Raw genomic sequence first — 19711 nt, 5'->3', positions numbered from 1 at the left:
AAGAACTGTTTTTTACCTGTAATGTGACAAGGCTAAGTAACATCTTGCCATGTATAACCTGCATCAAACAGCTTCCATCAAGGCATTAGACTCCAATTGCACAGACAGGCACAGCAGATGACAAGAACTGGATATTTTGTGATCTATTCCTTTCATGTGCAGTTCCACAGTCTAAACAGGCCTGGCATAGTCTTAGTCTTTCCTTGATCCTGCTCCTTCCCACATGCCATCACCTTTTCTTTGATGAGGGCGGTGTTCAATCAGCTCCTTGGATTTGCTGACTGTGCCATCGCACCAGCCTCAGTGCAAGACATCAGGACCATGTCACAGCACTGAGGACAGCAGCGAGGACTCACCTCCTCTTACACACCCGTGCCACCCCACCCTGTAATTATGCACGAAATGGGTGAGGCTTCGGCGTTTTTCTGGGCAAACAACCTCAACAACAGCAAAAGCTTCTTCTCCAAAACCTTGAGTGACACAGCCTAGAAGAGGACAAGCCCTAGAAAAGAAGAGAGATTTTGTTTCTTAATAATCCCACAACAAGATGCCTGTGTTCTTTACAAACAGCTGTAAACTTCATTATGGAGACGCTATTTTTTTTTTTTTTTGAATTTTTGCCCTATGGGTCTGTTTCTCGATCCAGAGTGTCCCCAGAGCTGACCTCCCACAAAGGCAAGGTGACGGAGGGAGCACTCGCTGGCTGAACCTGCAGTGCCCTGCAGTAGCAGCATGCAGGTACGATGAGCTCCCCACTGCCATCCCGTAACTGCTGTATCCGCCTGAGCAAGAGTGATGGCACGCCACTGCTCGTGCTAGGCATGTAATTAGCGGTGGCTTAACGTCAGGGTGGCTTTCCACTGGAATTTCCAGCTCTCAGACGCATGACTTGCCTCCTGAACGCCTCACGCCGACTTCCAAAATCTACACCGGCATCTGCCAAAACACCTAGCTCACTTAAAGCTTAATACACTGCCGAAAGCGAGACTTGTGCTTGCATTTACTCCTCTGCCCAGTTGAGATACGTTCTGCAGAGATTCTTCGTAAAAAAAAAAAATAAAAAAAATCCCCTAGGACTGCAATTATTTTGTGACAACACGAGCGATTCTGAAGATTTTATTTCACAAGCCGTAACCCAAAATTGCCACAATCTCTCTCCATACACACACAAACATGAACTCCCCCCCACCCCCAAGCCCCTCTCCTCAGCCCGTGCCCGGTGGCGGCCGTTGCGCTGCGCGGCCCCGCCATGAGGCGGCGGTGGGGGCGGCGCCGCGGCCGTCCCGTGATGGCGGAGGCGGGGCGGCGGCAGGGGCAGGGGCAGGCGGTGGTGGCGGCGGTGGTGGTGGTGGCCCGGCGCGGGGAGGGCCCCGCAGTGGCATGGGCAGAGCCATGGGGCTGGCAGGGGTGCTCCTGGGGCTGCTCCTCGTGCCCGCCGTGCTGCTGAGCACCAACCTCGGCCGCGGCGACCCGCCGCCGGAGCCCGAGCCCGAGCCCGAGGTGGAGCTGGAGCTGGAGCTGGGGCTGGACGAGGGGCCGCTGACCGCCGGCGCCGCCGAGGACTCGCTGTGGCCGCTGCCGCAGTCGCTCCGCACGTCCCGGCGGCAGCTGCAGCTCGCCCCCGACCGCTTCCAGCTGGTGCACGGCGCCGGCTCCTCGGCCGGGCCGGGCTGCGGGATCCTGCAGGATGCCTTCCGCAGGTCAGCGGCGGCCGGGAGGGGACCGGGGGGGGGGGGGAGGTCCGGGGGGTGCGGGCGGCCGCCTGAGGGTGTCTGTGTCCGCAGGTACTACGAGTACATCTTCGGGCAGTCCCGCTGGCGGAGCCCCGGCCGGCAGTGGCCGCCGCTGCGGCGGGAGCTGTCGCAGCTGCAGGTGGTGATCACGGCCCCGGAGCCCGGCTGTGACAGCTACCCGCGCCTGGCGTCCAGCGAGGCCTGTGAGTACCCCGCCGGCAGCCGGCTCCCACGCGGCGCCGTGTGCTGGGCTGCAGCCCCCACCCAGCTGTCAGCTTGCTTGGGATTTACAGTCTGTGACATCCGCGGTTTGGTTGGTGTTTAACACGTTTACATGCTAGTAACCGAGCAGTCAGAGGTGCTGTGCTGTATCCAGTTACGTGGGGTGAGATCTGCACATAGTCCAGGGGTGTGGGATGAAGGCTGGCTTTGCTTGTTCATCTGCTCACCTTTCACATAGCTAAACCTGAGCTGTGCTGGCTCACCTACCTGTTATTTCTCCTTTTCCAAAAAAAAAATGATAATAGAAAGCATGCAGTCAAACTTCTCATCATTCATCCTGCAGTGCTATAAATACACTTTCATTCTACTGAGAGCTACAAAACAGGATTAAAAATAAGATGACCATATTACATCAGGCACACAACAATTCTTTAATTCCATGACTCAGGTCCAGATCGGAGAAAAACTCTAAAATCACTACAGAAGTTTCTTAACAGCACAGAATTCAGCACCTTCAATTTATCTGGCTCTGTCTGGAGATAATCTGTAGCAGTCTGGGCAGTTGTTTGGTATCCAGGATACAGATTCCTAGGAAAAGATCCTTTTAATCTTAAGCCATACATTAACAGCAGGACTAATTCTACCTGACTTGTGAAAGAATGTGTTGATTTTAAATGCACTTAGCCCCTTCTGTACACATAGCCAAGTAGTGTAATTTTGCTGTGCAAATTTTTCACACGTTTCAATGCAAACAGGATACAGCAGCAAAACTGCTAATGCTTTAGAGTTCTTCTGCCATGGTCAGGTTATTACATTGCTTTACTATTTGGTGGACTTTGGACTGCTTTCTGAACTTGAGTTCTGAACCAAAGCTGATTCTTCTTTTCTAAAAGGGAATTACTCAGTTGCTGGATGGAGCAGTTCGGTTCATTTCCTTAGTGGACACAGTATGGATTAGTCAGTGGCTATCCCATAGCAAGAGTATCGTATACCTAACCAAAGTACAGGTTATCTGTCTTTCTCCCTGCTGGCTTCTTTCCTCTTTGTGTAAAAGGTTCCATACAGACTTACAAAACTTGTTGTTCTGCATTCATTTAAGACACACATTCAGAAAAAAACGTCTCAAAAGCAAATCCCTGACTAGGCTACAGATTACCAAAAAAAAAAAAAAAAAAAAAGAGAGAGAGAGATTGCTGTCATCTTCTAAGTTCTGTTTCTTACCTAGAACTTCCAATGTACACAGAATTGTCTGTGTTTAGGTTAAAATTGAAGTCTGGGATATTTTCTTCATGTCCCTGAATTACTTTTCTCTGGTAGTTTAGTCAAAAGTTTGAACCATGTAATTTGTAACCAACCCCTCCTTCAGACTGAGGCAGTTGTAACAATCTACCCCTCTAATACTTGTTTATTTACCAGAATTTGTTGAACCATCTTACATGGAAAAATTAAATGACTTGTTTTTTCCCCCAGTACTTTGTGGACAGTAACACTTCCTCAAACACAAGGTGGGATTGTTATGAATCTTTTCAGATAGTATTCTTCATTTTGCTTACCTTACTTCATCTTACTGATACCCTACACATGCTCATTAGATGTTTGGTATTTTTGGTCCTTTTTAATGAGATCTTTATGATAAGCACCAAGCAATATTACTTGACAAACCATACCTCTAAAAAAATATGTAAGCATGACATATCTAAAGTGAATATAAAAGGAGAAGTAAAGTTCTGTGGTTAGGTCCAAGTTAGTTACTTAACCCTCACTGCCTCCATATTAAATGCAAAAACATCAACTGAGCTAAACTATTCTGGAATTCAGGTCCATGTGCGACACTGAACATTCCCATTATTAAAACTGTATTTTTTTTTTTAGCATCTTACTGGTTAACTTCTGTTTCAGACTAGTAACTTACTCAGTTTTGGGAGCCCATAAATGAAAAATAGCTGCACAGTATCACCATTAAAAACAGAAATAGCATTTATTAGAATTAAAAAAAAAAATCTGCAAAAAAAGAAGGCAAACCTGAAGAATCACTTAATTCCTGTTAATATTGTCCGATCAATTCATACTTTCTTGAGGAATATTTTTTTTTCTTCTCTTTAGATTATTTAACTATAGCTGGGCCTGTGGCTGTACTGAAAGCAGATGAGGTATGGGGTGCTTTAAGAGGTAAGTCTTTCCATAGGTACTTTCCATATAGAGCTGTTTGTTCTGAGGTTATATCGACTGCATGGCAGAGTAGGAATCAGCTGACCACCAAGATCTGCCCTCGTTCAGAGTTTTATGGGAAGTAAACTTGGTCAGGGATCCCAGAAGGGTACAAAGGTGTGCATTGAACACCTCAGTCTGTATGTTCAGCATCTCAGATCCAGTGGCACACCGTAGTTCCACTCTTGCTGTGTCTGAAATCATCCAAGCCAACCAGATTCTGGGTGCCTAAAACCTCTTTGATCTACAGTGTGAACAAATTATTCTCTGACTGCATCTAATAGCTGAACATGCAGAACACATCACCAAAAAGACCATGACACTGAAGTCTTGGTCTGCTGTACTTAATATATGAATTATATTTTTTTTTCATGCTGAATTAGGAAGTTCACCTGTTCCAGAAATGACAGGAATATATGCATGCTAACACCAGACTTTGCTACCTTGCTCTCAGTAGCTTCTGTTCTATTCAAGGATTAATTTGGTACAGCTGAACTGTAATGATAATATTCAATACTTGTGTATAATGGAGAGTTTGAACAGTGCTCTCTTCCTTACATGGTTAAGCTTACTTCCTTAAATGTGCTTGAGCAACTAAGGAAAATGTGATAACAAGAAAGAAACTGTCACAAGGCATTCTTTCAAACTATGTGCATGCCTGGAAATAGTTTTGATCCTGTTTTTAACTGAAGTTTTAAGGACAAGTACTGTGTTATACTCCAGATCTCTTTCTTGGATTTTTCCAGGTTTGGAAACCTTCAGTCAGATGGTTCATGAAGATGATTATGGAAGTGTAAGTTATAGCTATTAACTAAAGCCACAGTTCTGATGAGACAGCCACATTCTATATTAGGTGCTTTTCTAGAAACAGCAGCTCTACGAGTTTCATTAACTATTTTCTCAGAAAATAATGTTTGTGTGTTAACAAATTGAGAAGTATTTCCTGTTTGTAGTGATGAACATAAAATGAGAATTCTAATTCTTAAATCTCATTCTCCTAGTTTCTTGTCAACGAATCTTTTATCTACGACTTCCCAAGATTTGCTCATAGAGGAATCTTACTTGACACGTCAAGGCACTATTTGCCATTGAAATCCATTCTCACAAACCTGGTAAGTGGACGGTCACGTATCATTAATAAGGAAGGCTTTTTGTTGTTGTATATTGTCCCCTGAAGTAGATAGCATTCGTGTTGAAACGAAAAGAGAACCCACCTGACTTCTAAAAGAACAGAGTGAAATTCTCTAAGTGGAGATCAGAGCCTACAGCCAGAGCATACACTGGTAATGAATTGAGTGTGAAGTTGCCATGTAAATCTGTAAAGAAAGCTGGGATTTGTGCACCACGGGTTTTCAGTATTTTCTGTTGTTTACACCAACTCATGCTTGTATATTTCAAGGTCTAATTTGAGTGTCAGTGGTTGCAGGAAAGCTACAGGCTTTTCAGTAGCCACATAGTTCATTCTTGTGTTGCTAAGAGCAATTCAGTAATGAAATACAAAGGGAGGTTCATTGGGAGCTACTGATTTCTTTCACTGCTTTCCCTCAAAAAGGAGTAAACTTTCTTCAAAGAGCATGAGCCCAGTGAGAAATGTATACTCCCACCTTGATGGGAAGGTGTAATTTGTCTAATTACAGCACCCAAACCTGTGGGTTTTCTTATTTCATACTGTTCTGTTCCCCTGTTTAAAAAAAAAAACAAAAACAAACTTGAAGCAGGGCTTACTTCGTTGAAGTGGGGGAGCCTTTGAATGAAGGAACATGCAGTTTCCTGTCTTATCTCTGTCTTCTTTTCCAAGAGACATTTTTCTTAGATATTTCCCTCCATGTTCCAGAACTTTGCAGGGCAGACTTGTGATGGGCAGGAAGAGAGCACAGGTAAAACCAGCCTTTATTTGTGAGGTCATCCTTGAGCTGTGCTCGGAACTAGCTTTTCTATGAGTATTTACAACTTGTATTTCCTTTAAGGTCAGTCCCTGCTTGGCTACTAGCGTTTGTGCAGCTAGTCGTTTAAAACTGATAATGCTTATCCTACTCAAGTAGTTCCTGTGTCAATATTTGTTGTCAATATTTGTTGACTTTTCTAAAAGGGTAGATGGATGTCCAAAGTGTAACTTGACTTCTGAGACTTGTATTTCTAACCATCATTGTATTTTCATAACTGTTGCTCTTTTATTTTCTTTCCTTAAATTATCTCTGTGGCCCAACTACTTCACCAGACCTATGTTTCATGCCATTTTACTGGCTTATGAAAAAGTGTGCCTGCTTGAATCCGGGCTAACCTAATAAAAAGCAGCAGTAATCCCTTCACTGACATGTGGTAATCAGATGATTAAGACAGCAGTTTAAGTACATTTCCTGTTTGTGTCTTGTTAATGTACTGTATCTCCAGGAACGACATCGTCCTTGAGAAAGGAAAGATTGTGGGGAGGGTCAGGAAGTATAATTTTTATGTGGAAATATGGTAGTTGGTAGAAATGCATGAAGGCGAGCAATAATTAAAACTATTGCTCTCTGATAAAACCGATGAAGTAATTTTGGAAAATGGACAAAGTATGAATCTTTGGATTTGGCAGCAGTTTGCTGAAGAGATTTTTGTTGCTTCTGAAAAGACAGGCTGGATGAAAAAAGGGGAAAAAATCTAATTGTGGTGAGAGATTGGGAGCAACTGTGTTGCAATTACTTGGAGCAGAAGAATGCAGAGGACGCATTCCTTCCATTCCAAGCACACAACACTTAGATTAACTGTGAGAAACTTCTGTAACTCCTGATACCTTTGTAACTGTCCACTGGAGTCATGATTCTATAATAAAAGTGTTTGTTTATCTTTATATTTTACATTGTACATTATCAATACTGACACTGTATTGACAGAAAAATGCATAGTTTGTCTTGCCTGCACTTGAAATGGATACTGGAAGGGTTACTAGGAAGTAAGGATGTACTCAGTGGTGGGAATCTCTCTCATGCTGTTTACTTTTCAAGTCCAAAGTATCTAGGTAGAAAAGCATAAGCTTTCCTGTAAGGTGAAATAGCTGATTTTGTGTAGAGAATCACGCAAACGTGTTGTGAAGTGGAAAAATTATTAAGAATTTATAGCAGTTCCTCTTCTACCAACCAGTGTAGCATGATCAGATGAAGTACTCATGGACTCTGCAGTGTAGTACTGAAGAGAATAGATGATGGAGGAAAGGAGAAGGTTATAAACAGGTTGGTGTGTTCTAGTGTATGATTCTACAGTTCAGTGAAAAATAGTATGCTTTTCCTTCATTTTAGTTGTTGCTTTAGTCATGCAGGATGTAATAGGAGAAGACCACCTTCTTTTGCCTAATTTATTTGTGAGACTGAAGTGCTTAACTGGACTGTACTGCATTGTTCGTTACAGGATGCCATGGCTTTCAACAAGTTCAATGTCCTCCACTGGCATATAGTTGATGATCAGTCATTTCCTTACCAGAGTATGTATTTTCCTGAGCTAAGTAACAAGGTGAGTAAACATCTTTGGAGCAGGGATGAACGCGCAGGAATGAATATGTGCCAGGTATTTCTGGCACATCTTTTGTGAAAATAAAATACAAAAGCGAGAGCCTGTGAATGGTTGAATACACCAGCCTAGGCTGATTGTGAAACAGTACGAGAGATTCCAAAAATCTGTATGCTTGTAACCACTGTAATAGTACTTTTGCTCTTTCAGAGATCCAGTTAACTTTACAAGACATTCTGCTTCTATAAGATTCAAAAGTGAAAGGATGTTTTCTAAAAAATACAGGGTGATGTATGTCTCTACTCCCTGACTCACAGCAGCTTTTGCTAATTAATGAAAGCCATCAAGAGGTTCTCGCTCAGTAGCAGCCAAATCAAGTATGCTGAAGCAGACTGAGCTAATGCACAAGATTTGTGATTGTTTTAAAATGCTTGATAGACTCTGACCTTCATATGAAAATTACACGGGCAGTGCTTAGAGCAGATGTCAATGAAGAACTTCAAAATTCAGAAATTGTAGATGTTGGTTGGTGCAGTCAGATCAGTTTTCCTGGGAATGGCTGTGGAGTTCTGTCCTATTCCCCAGTAACTACTGGGGAGAGTGATGTCCTTTGCCAGAATAATCTTCTTTCGAAAGGCATGCTTACCATTAGCTTTTTCTGAGTCACTCTGCTGTGGAAACCATTCTGGATAAATGGAAGCTTAAGGGACAATCAATCATGAGGAGTCACAATGCTTTTCTTAAGCAGTTTTGCTGTTTGACAAGTGTGTGTTTTACCAAACTGTAGAAATGTGGGACACTCGTGACATTTGTTGGCTGTGTAGAAGTGGAATAATACTCAAATACAGCATCACAAAACAAACACACCCTGATGCTAAATTAGACAATGTATCAAAATAGACAAGTAGAGGTATCGGAAGAAAACGCCATTCTTTCTGACTCAGCAGAACTTTTCCATTGGTCTTGCACTTCAAGGAACAAGGGCCCTCTGTTTCAGAGTCAGTGATGCAGAGATGGAGGAGAAATCTAACTTGCTTCTCTGCAGAAGAAGTGAAAAACTTATCTTTTAAAAACATGATGGAATAGAATCCAATTTTGTTACGTTCCTCAGTAACTGAACCTGAGAAAAAAGAAGAGTCTCCTCAGGAGATTTATCTTAGGGTGAAAATGTGGTTCGTATTTCTCACTAGTCAGCCAAAAAAGTTCTGTCAGTGCAGTTGCACATGTGATAACCTAGAAAAGGCCAACTTGTAAAAATACTCTGCAGTCTAAAAAAAATAACACTTTAATCCCAATTTTGTGAGCTGCTGGTATAACATTTTGTAAACTTTCTCAAAATATGAACACTTCACAGGGAGCTTACTCCTATAACCACATCTATACTCCTACTGACGTCCGTCTGGTGATTGAGTACGCCCGGTTAAGAGGCATTAGAGTTATCCCAGAGTTTGATACCCCAGGACACACGCAGTCTTGGGGAAAAGGTATGTCCAAGAAAGTACTAATAGTTAAAAGATTATGATAAGTAAAGTGTAGCATAATATTCCTGTATTAAAGCAAATAGACTTACTGAAAGCAGCCTTTGAAGTATTTTTGAAAGGCCATTGGTATGAGATAAGCAAGGGGAAGAATCAATAATGATTAGGACCTTTACATTTTAGAGGAACTGAAGTGCATAGAGGAAGCTGGAACCGAGCAGTCATTTCCTGTGCTGGATGCGTGTGCAAAGGCACAAGTATATTTTGCCTGCCTTGGACTTCATATTGATATTATCACCCCATCCAGTCCTCTTGAGGTTACAGTAGTAGGGCAGTGGCTAGAAATAGTGAGCTTCTGTCTCTGGGGTAGAGATTTATTTTTTGATAAGGTTCTTTCAACATGGTTGATGTTTCTGTCTGTCAGTAAAGTGATACTCTGCCGGTGTACAAAATACAGAGAACCTGGATGCTTTTAGTTCACTCCGTCTTCTGCATTTCATAGTCATGTTCTTGGTTGTGATGCTTGAACCCTGAGTGATGGCGTTTGCATGTGCTCAGGGACCGGGGAACCTTGTATTTTAATTCAAGATGTACTGACTGTGATTTCGCTGCAATTAGGCGAAGATGTTTTTGGCCAAACTGGGAATAGTATGGATTTTCTAGTCCATCTTAGCTCTAGCTTTAGCAACAAGATGTCTTGTATTCATCCTGTGGGAAGCATGACCAGAACATTGGAAATGCTTCAGGCTGTCTTACTAACATTAAATGAGAGAGAAAGGAACAACACAAAAGCTGAATTGGTAAACATTCTTTCTCAATCTTTCATCTTATACAATCCTTATTGTTATGATGTATTAACAAAAGCCAGTGGCACGTCTGGAGATACATAGGTTGGTCTACGTTCATACTAAAAGAGGAAGGTTCAGCTCTCATGCCTGAAATTAGCTGGTCGCAGTAGCTTCATGGATGACAGCTGTTTTAACGTGAGAACTTTAGCTATGCTTTGCCTGCTTCTAAATTCAAGATGCTGGAGAGAGGCTCAAAGGCATGCATGGAGGGTAGGTGAAGCAATGTACTAGCAGGGCCCTGTTTGGATGAACATAGATGGAATAGAAAACATGCAGCTGGAAGGTGTTGCTGCTACAGTCATGATAAACAGAGTAAACTGAGCTTAGGAATCTCTAGCCTACATATAAAAACTTTATGCTGTTTTGCTCTTCTAGTTCATGTTACTTCAGGTGGCTTGACTCAAGAACCAGTGGTTAGGAGGTTTTTGTTTTGTTGACTATAATGTTATTATTTCTAAATTTTGTTTTGTTTTTTATATAGCCTTCCTTTTTGTAGTAAAATCAACTTCCTAGCACACTGGGAAAAACTCCTACCTCAAGCCAAACAAGTCCCACCTACTTAGGTGCTAACAAAACAGAGTACTAAAAAGAGAACAGAGACACACTCATTATATTTGGCTTCTTTTGTAAATCTGTTAAAGCTTACCTGTTCAAGTAGTTGTCCAGAAGCTGCTTTCCAGGACATGTTCTATAAATTTATGCTTTCAAATCAGAAGTCTAAAAGCCAGAAACCTAATTTCCAGTTAGAGGGTTGCTCAATCTTGGGCAAAACTGTTGTATTTTAACTTGCCTCTTTTTCATGGTACATGGAATAGATGAGCACTTTAGTCATGAATATTAACCTTTGTAATAGGGTAAACTACATCCTGCTAGCAGAGGTAGCACACCAGCATGGAACTGAATATTCTCTATTAATTGTTTTTGTTAGGTCAAAAAGATCTTCTCACCCCTTGTTACAATGGAGAACAGCCAAGTGGGTCCTTTGGACCTATAAATCCCATTTGGAATTCAACTTATGACTTCATGAATAAATTCTTCAAAGAAATCAGCAGTGTATTTCCTGATGACTACATTCACCTAGGAGGAGATGAAGTGAGCTTCGATTGTTGGTATGGTCACGGTTCAAAGAGCAAATAGCTAGTGTCTCTTGAACTTGCCTAAATCCATGGCACTCAGTTGTGTGAGATGGTTTTTCACTGCTTATCCCAAAGATATTCACCATTCCTACTTTTGTAAAAATTTTCAGGCAGAGCATTTGTGATCTTCAACAAGCAAGTGCTGTAGGAGTTAGAGTTGTGTAGAATTTTATTTTGACCAGTAGTTTCACAAATGTTCAGCTATTAAAAATGATTTCTTTAAGGAAACAAGCCATGCAGAAGGGAGAACAATTATGGGAGAAAAGTACTATAGGAGATAATTAACATTTAAGTGCTTTGTGTTAAAGGAAAAGCAGTCCTTTCTGTTGAGTTCTGTCTTCCAGAAGATCTGTTAACATTAAGAATTAGAACATTGACTCTTGAGTGCTTGTATTACAAGTATGGCATGTATTAATACAGTTCTTCAAGTTGCAGATTTTTACTGTTTTGGGAGTCTTTCTGATCAGGAAATGAATAATACAGAATTCGGAGATGATCTCATTAGTATTCAGATTGATCTAGTTAATACTGTGTTTTTTCTTGAAGCATCAAATCTGAACGCTCAGGACTTGTTTTTTTTTTTTTTAATATAGACAAATTCTGGCAAATTTCATATCACAACATGTTACATTGCTTTAGGGGAGTTTTCTCAAGCTTCATTCTTGATGTCATTCCCACAGATCTCCTGGTACTGCTAAACTCCCAGTCTGCTCAGTTTCTAGACCTCCTAGCAATCCTCCCACAAAACCACTGAGAAACCAGGAACCCCAGAGATTTTAGGAACTTCAGGCAGTCTGCCAGAGGCTGCTTCAAAGCAGTGACTTCAGCATCATTCCCAGAGAATGAAGACTGTTGGCTTTCTTTCAAATCAGGATGAAATTTGGTTCCAAAACACCTAAGTCATCCTACTGCTTCTGCTCTCTTAGACATGCCATAGCCTGGAATCCACAAGGAATCAGCTAGTGTACTGTACATAGGTGAAACTAGTTGGGAAATCAGGTTTAAAACAAACAAACAAAGTTATTCTTCTTTTATAACTTGTTTTATTGTTACTATTTAAGGAAATCTAACCCTGATGTGAAAGATTTCATGAAGGAGCAAGGTTTCGGCATTGACTATGCTAAACTGGAATCGTACTACATTCAGAAGTATGTTTTTTGCTTTTATTTCCTACCCAGCTTATCACAGCCTCTATCTGAGGGGAGTGTTGGGGTGCAGATACAGAAGCTATTTTAGACTGTATAGCATTCAAAAATTCCCATGTATGGGGTAGTGCCTACTCACTTTCCAATTTATGTGCTGAATATAAAGTTTACAGCTTTAAAATGTGCAACACAAGGATATGTATGCTAGTTCTAAGCACGGTCTGAATCTGTTGAGTACCTTAAGCTAGGTATCTTGAAATGTCAGTATAAAAGGTGGGGAGGGAAAGTCCTAAGGCTTTTGTGGCCATTTATTTCACTTGTTTGTAAATAATACAGATTTTAGCATCTTTATGAGCTACTGGTAGTTCTGTACCTTAGTTTGTGTTACTGCACGTGCATATCCTTATACATGTGCCCTTCTAGACAGCACTGAAAGCCAAAACTAGAAAAAAAAAACTTTTGTTTCTTTACACAGCATTGGAAAGGCCTGATGTGCACTGGAGTAGGAAATATTGCTATGTTGTATGTCTGTACTTGAGCTACTTGATGTTCATAAACATCATCTTATTCTCAAATTCTAGGATTTTGGATATTGTTTCCTCTTATAACAAAGGATATATGGTCTGGCAAGAAGTGTTCGATAACAAAGCACAGGTAAGATTGGGAAGTAAGTAATGTGCTTTTGCATAACTGCACAGTATTGTGGGAGGCTTCCAAAATAGAATATTAAGTAATTTTGGTTGTGTCTTTTAAGAATTAAAAGCAAATCTGCTGACCTTAGCAGTACGGGCAAAATAGGTGAAACAGGAACACCAGCCCTGCAGCACGTTCTTGAAGTGAAGGCAGATAATATAATGATGTAGAGCATCAGAGAAAAAGCAGGAAAGTTTCTATTCTTTTTTATGTACTCTTAAGTTTTCTGACATAACAGTCCACCTAGACTAGAAACACTTGGTGCTCAGCTTTTAGGAGCTGGTCAGGTGGCTGGCGCACGTAGGACCCATCTCAGAGTATTAACTGTGTATAAACTAAGCTTCTAGCGTGAACTCTGTTTAAAACTAACAATCAAATAGTCAGCTTTAGGTTTTCTATGCAATAAAACAACCAAAGGCAGCTTCCAAAATACTCCTCTTCAAACTAGAATGTCACACCCCAAGTTTGGAAATCCATTATCCTTTTCCTGATTACAGCAGTTAGGATTGTATTTCATGTAAATTTCCTTTTTTATTTTTCCCTTTTAGCTGAAACCAGATACTGTAGTCGAAGTGTGGATGGCAAATAACTACGCTCATGAACTAAGCAGTGTCACTCAAGCAGGGTTCACTGCTATCCTGGCAGCTCCCTGGTATTTGGATTACATTAGTTATGGACAAGACTGGAAGAAATACTACAGCGTTGAACCACGCAACTTCCCTGGTTTGTTATCCTACTTTATTTTTATATGCATGTTTTTTGTGTGAAAGTCTTAGATTCATAATAATTTAAAAATGGGAAGGAAAAGCTGTTTAGCAATGTGTGCAGTCAGTATGATCTGATAATCAAAAAACTTGTTTGCCAGCCAGAGGTCTGCAAAACTCTTACATAAAAATATAAACTTCCTGTTTTTCAAATGGAAAAGCATCTGGCACTGGTGCATGTGTGCTGGACTGTGTGTACAGATATGTCATGCATTAGGGACAGAATTGTGCAAAATGTCTGCTGGTAGACAGACACTGAATTCAGATTTTGAAGCAACCTTCTACAACGTTAGACTATTCTAGAAAAGGTATGTTCTCTCTCTCTGGGTGAAGCTGATACAAAGATTTTAGGGTTTTCCGTGGGCTTTCTTTTTATATAAGGTATTAGGGAGAACACCTGACTGCTTCAAAAAATGTTCTGTGTGTAATAGAAAGAGCAATTGCCATCATGACTGGAATCCCTGAAGGTCTAGAGTCTCGGGTGTGTCTTCAGAGGCTAAAAGTTAAAATCTTTTCTGCCACAGAAGGGAAACAGGCTTACCAGTCAAATGGGCTAATCATTATCACATTCAGTAGCAGGACTAGCAAAATGTTAAGTTTGTGCTCAGGATAGATATGTTATATGATAAAATGAACATCAGCTGAGCAGCAGTTCGAGTAGTGAAAAGTGGAATTTCTGATACATGCCCCTCTTCTGCACAAATACACATTTTGTCTTTCTGTTTTGAATTCAGGATCTGAAAAACAGAAAAAGCTCCTAATAGGTGGAGAAGCTTGCTTGTGGGGAGAATTTGTGGATGCAACTAACCTCACACCAAGACTATGGTATGAACTTCTTTACGTTTAGATTTTAGAAAGCTAGCTACAAGGAGCATGAACTAATCCAGCAGGACTGTATGTTAGTGGTAACAGAGCTCTGTACTGACCTTGAGCAGCTATAAAAAATGGTCCTTCTGGATACAAGACTTGGTATTAAAAACTTTAGTCCATTCTTGGTTGTAGACCGTGTCTCCTCTGAAACTTAATTTATCTTTACAGGCCTCGGGCAAGTGCTGTAGGGGAAAGACTCTGGAGCAGCAGCAACGTGACCGACTTGCAGGATGCCTATAAAAGACTGTCTAATCATCGATGCCGCATGCTCAGGTAAGATTAATAGTTCCAGTAAACCTGGGGTTTTTGTGACTTACAGACAGTGGTGCTGAAGTACAGGCCTAAGTTGCTGGCTCAGAAATGAAGGGAGGAGAGCTATCAGTCTCGTCGATGTAGATATCATCCCATGTGTTTTTTTTTATCTTCAGAGGGGGAAGAACAGATGCAGTAAGACAGGAGTTCAAAGACTTTTGCAAATAACATTCTCAAAACCATTAACCCTCAGCAATGAAATATTAGAACTCATCTTTGTTCCTCTTCCCTCTAAAGAAAAAAACCTGTCCCAAGATTGACTTATTTCAGACAACAAAGGATATTTAAGGGCATACAGGAGGAATACACAGACAGGAGATAAAGTAGACTTTTTTTTTTTAATTACTGGGAAAAAAAACAAACAAACTAGTTACCACAGGCAATCAGATGGAGCTTCTTGTATGAGAGGTGAGCCTGAATGATGTATTCTTTCAGGTATTGCCTTAATGTAGGGACTGAGAGGTAGATAGGGAGGCCCTGTACAATTAAGCTTTATTTATGGGTATGGTAAACCACGTTTGTTCATAACTGATTGTTTTCTGCAGTTCTTTCTCAGAAAGTGCCTAGACGAGTTGTTGTTTTTTTATTGTCAGTGCTGCCTTTTTATATTCATGGCTGTAGAAGTGAGTCAGTTCCAGGTCTGAAGTCCAAGTCCGACTCCACTCTTAAAAGCACACAGCCAGTGAGACATTTAGATTTTCTTAAACGTTGCTGCAAAGTTGGACTGCAGCAAGAACGCAACACGACATTTAGCTTTACAGTAGTTTATGACTAATCATAGAAAATACCAACCATGGGAAACAGGATTTTGAGGTAGAGGCTTTTAAAGGACAAGATGCATGGCAGTACCCAAAAGTCAAGCACTTTGGTCAGGTTCCTGTAGATATCTCAGCAAGATTATCTGTCACAATCACCAACTTTTAGCTTAAAGTATATGCTAACTTTATAGAGTGACTGAAAGTCTCAATGTAATTTTGACTTCTCAGGTTTATTTCAAGCTGGCTTTAAAGAATGCTATAGGAAAATATTGTTGTGCATGAATTGCATTATCTTCCTCAGTCCTGAGAAAGACAGATATGTTAAGAGGAAATTAACAAACACATGTTAAAAAGAAGATTAAAGGGCATTAAAAAACATCCCGTCACTTAACAGGATCTTACATCTCTTGCTGGGGCTCAGGGGGAATGCTGATAAAACTGAACGGTGTGGTGGCTGTGCTACTGGGATAAGGGTTTTACAGTGAACTAAGTCATGATATTCCTAGACCTAGGTTAGTTGTTGCAGCCTCTCCATCCTCTTCCTTAACACTGATACCTATGCAGTACCTGCAGCAAAGGGAGCCGGTCCAGATGACTGTGGTGAGTTACTCGTGTAGCATGAGAGATGGGGGACGCAGGGACAAGATAAAGACAGCTCCCTGCACTTGTACATTTCCCTTAAGCTACTTTTAGGCAATTTGCTGGCACATAAACTCATGGTGAACAATTCCTGTTATAAAAAGACTAGCTTTATAAAAGGACCTGTCCTCCTTACAAGTCTTCTTTTGATGTAGGCTTTAAACTAGAGGAACCATCACCTTTTCATTGCTTAAATGAGCACTCCTTGGGTCTGCAGGCACATTGTCTTTCATGTATACTGACCTTCCACAAGGCTTCCTGAGCTTTGTTTGAATTCCAAAGAGCTGATTTTATCAGTTAAAAGAGTTTAGAGTTTACCGACATTTTTGTACATGGCCTAAGTATATACAGACAGTATATGCTGCCATAGACATGGCAGTTCTAGCAGGCTGGGGAGCCTTTCCAAGTAAAGCAGCTCTGGCTCACTGTGTACATCTGGATATCAGGCAGCAAGGAAAAGAGTAGGTAGAAATGTAGTATCTATATCAAAGTCAACGGAAGAACAGTAAATCTTATCTGAATGCAGAGTAAATGCTACTGAAATAGTACTACAAAAGCAGCTACTATTCAGATCTAAACTCAGCTTCCTGTAGTAGGATACAGAAACACAAAATACAGAGGAATAGTGATGGGAGAAGGGAAACAGACATAGACGTCTTTTAACAGAATTTTGACTATCACTACTTTCTTTCTGAAACATCTTTCATAGTATCTTACTAATTTTTTGTATTTGGTGTGTGCGTGTGTCTTTTTTTTAAGTGCATCTGTCTGGCCTTTTATTAAGCTAATCTTAAACTATTTTAATCTTAAGCTATTTTATTACCTTTTATTAAGCTAATCTTCCCAAAGTAATAAATTGAATAAAAGGACAGTTACAACTGCATATGAAGGAAATGTTAGGTTGGGAGAAGAGTATGTAAATGTAAACAATTTTTATGTTTTTACATTCATTACTCATCTTCAATAATAGCAATAATTTTTTCAGCATAGCAAAACTCACAGGCCCTGAGTTGAAGCTTTTCAACCCATTTTCTATTATTCTGGTACAACTGACTGAATCAGAGAACTGTACTTAGCTTGATAATTCTGCACAGCCAGCCATCAAACAGGGCCCTTCTGACTCCCTAAGCAGGCCATCTATTTTGTTTACACGAAGCAGATTAAAGTAGACTGCCAGTATCTCTCTTCCTGCCTATATCACTAGTCCATTATTTGGTTAATCATACATATTCCACTTTGTTTTTTAACAGACGTGGCATAGCAGCTGAACCTCTCTTTGTTGGGTACTGTGCCCATGAAGCAAGAGGGTGATAACTGCTTCAGAGACGTCTGCTCAACAACCTGAAGTGCCTCTGGATTGTGAACATGTGTACACGTGGTTTGATCGGTGAACAAAGACTTAAAATTTTCACTTTTAAGTAAAGTTATTTGGCATTCTTGTTGGAGTAAAAACAATGTGGTTTTTTTTTGTTTGTTTGTTTTTTAATTGGGTATAATGGGATTAGTCCCATATCATGCTTTCATGAGAGGTATTCTTCACTGTGAAATCTTGGAACTTGATACTTTACATACCAAAGGTGGGGGAAAAAATAAAGATACTGTTCAGATAAAGAGCAGATCATTTTTATTTAAAAGTGTCTTGTCATTTGCTACTTATGTAGATCATTGCAGAATTGCAAATCACAAGTTAATTGTAGTACACACCAAATCAGAACCATTTAAAGCTTATATCAATCGTTCTTAAAGGTCAAAAGAAATCCTCCCCAAACATATCCAAGATGGTAGGTGGGGATTGCTGCTGGGGGAGAACTCTGCCTTTCTTGTATTTTTTGAGCAGATCTTAATCAATGTACAGAAGCCTGCACTCCAGGTACTTGGTAAAGCAAACTCAGGCAAAAGTTGCATCCAGTGTCCTGAACTCTGTTCCGAGTTGGTTTCTAACACTACAGAAATATTTATATTTGTAGAGTTCAAATTGCTTCTTAACCATACTCTTGTAGTTAGCTGAAAAGAACTCAAATACAGAATAGCAGAACTGTATTTATCTGTAGCCATAAGCTTCACAAACTTTACTTAGTAAAGTAAGAAACAGTCTTTATAGCACTTAATAATATAAATCCTCTTCACAGGAATGCCCGTTACTTCTCATTGTAGATGTCTGTAAGATAAGGACTGCCAAAGCAGCAGATTGCAGCCCCATCCCTGGTTCAGCTGCTTTGCAATTACAAGCCTGTGCCAGAAGAACAGAGTCTCTTGAACCTTCCCTTGGACAGTCAATAGCACAGTCCCCTCGTTCAGCAGCTCACTCACCATTTATCACAACAAGTTCATCACAGAAGAACATACTTGTCTATCTGAACAGTCTCCTGAAAATATTTAACAGGGAAGACAGGACAATCTTCTTCCTTTGCAGAGCAGAATGGTCACACCAACCCCATCTTCCTTTGCAGAAGTGCACTTTGCTCTTGGCTGTTCAGGGCTTGATAACTGGCTAACTCCAAAGTGAAGGTTGCTGAGCCTGATGTTAGAGAACGCAAAACGGTTGAGTAGCCCTGCACAAAACAGAGAACATATGTCACTTAGTTTAGGAAAAAACAGAAGATAAATTATCACAGAATTGTTATGGGCCCAGAGAAAAAGGAACAGTAGTAAGTATGCTGCAACATAGTGTATATATATATATATATATATATATATATATATATATATATATATATATATATACATATATACACATGTATATATATATTTCATATTACAGTATTAAAGTGCAACACACAAGTAAATTAACCTGGTAATTTCATTTTTTTTAAATAAAAAAAAATTACTATTCTCTTTAAAACCTTTTTTTTTTAATTTTTTACTACTTCTGACTTAAAATTGAAAACATACTGGTTAACAAACTGAGTCAGGCCCAAAATACTGCTAGGTTTGCACGTGCAGTAGCCAAATAGGCACTACCTCACTGCTACCCCTCTGAATAACTTCCTTCAGTCTTTCAATAACTGAAATATAATTAAAAAAATCCATTCCAAGTTCAGTCATCTGTAAGAAGGAAAGCGATCCGAAGCCTGTGAAGCATTTTTATGCATTAAGGTAACCACATACCATCATTTCTGCTAGTGGAACAGCAGCAACCACAACCCTGTTATCTTGACGACTCTGGATTTCCTGAACACTGCCCCTCCGTTGCGCAAGGTCAGCAAGCGCTGCACTGAGATGATCTTCGCTTACTGTGATTTCGAGGTTCATCAGGGGCTCCAGTACTTGTATACCAGCTTTTTTCAAAGCCTACATAGAAGGCAAGGAGAATTATGCTGATTTTTTTTTTTTAGAAAATTGACATAAGAAATGCTTACATAATGTAAGCTAATACTATTATTACATAATGTAAGCTAATACTGCCACTCACTCTGATTCTC

General features: G+C 40.4%; 2 protein-coding genes across 5 annotated transcripts in view; one reads left to right on the top strand and one right to left on the bottom strand.

Moving 5' to 3' along the window:
- Positions 1 to 1158: 1158 nt before the first annotated feature.
- On the top strand, positions 1159 to 17900 carry HEXB (hexosaminidase subunit beta). Its single transcript, XM_038169841.2, has 14 exons — positions 1159 to 1700; positions 1785 to 1936; positions 4059 to 4124; positions 4910 to 4956; positions 5165 to 5275; positions 7548 to 7649; positions 9001 to 9130; positions 10901 to 11081; positions 12170 to 12256; positions 12835 to 12907; positions 13495 to 13669; positions 14445 to 14535; positions 14749 to 14853; positions 17540 to 17900. The coding sequence occupies exons 1-14, from the start codon at positions 1174 to 1176 to the stop codon at positions 17598 to 17600; spliced, it is 1908 nt and encodes a 635-aa protein (XP_038025769.1). The 5' UTR covers positions 1159 to 1173; the 3' UTR covers positions 17601 to 17900.
- The window catches only part of GFM2 (GTP dependent ribosome recycling factor mitochondrial 2), a 21947-nt gene continuing 20132 nt past the window's right edge, over positions 17897 to 19711 (bottom strand). For all 4 annotated transcript variants that reach the window (XM_038169829.2, XM_038169828.2, XM_038169827.2 and 1 more), the window contains exons 20-21: positions 19398 to 19580; positions 17897 to 18841 (exon numbers count right to left, since the gene is read on the bottom strand). In XM_038169829.2, the coding sequence (XP_038025757.1) occupies positions 18713 to 18841; positions 19398 to 19580 (312 nt within the window). In that variant the 3' untranslated portion in view covers positions 17897 to 18712. The remainder of the gene's footprint in view (positions 18842 to 19397; positions 19581 to 19711) is intronic.

This window comes from Anas platyrhynchos, chromosome Z (assembly GCF_047663525.1).
Source record: "Anas platyrhynchos isolate ZD024472 breed Pekin duck chromosome Z, IASCAAS_PekinDuck_T2T, whole genome shotgun sequence".
Classification (NCBI taxonomy): Eukaryota; Metazoa; Chordata; class Aves; order Anseriformes; family Anatidae; genus Anas; species Anas platyrhynchos.
The sequence above is the reverse complement of the archived record's forward strand: the minus strand, read 5'-3'. Positions and strand labels throughout refer to the sequence as shown.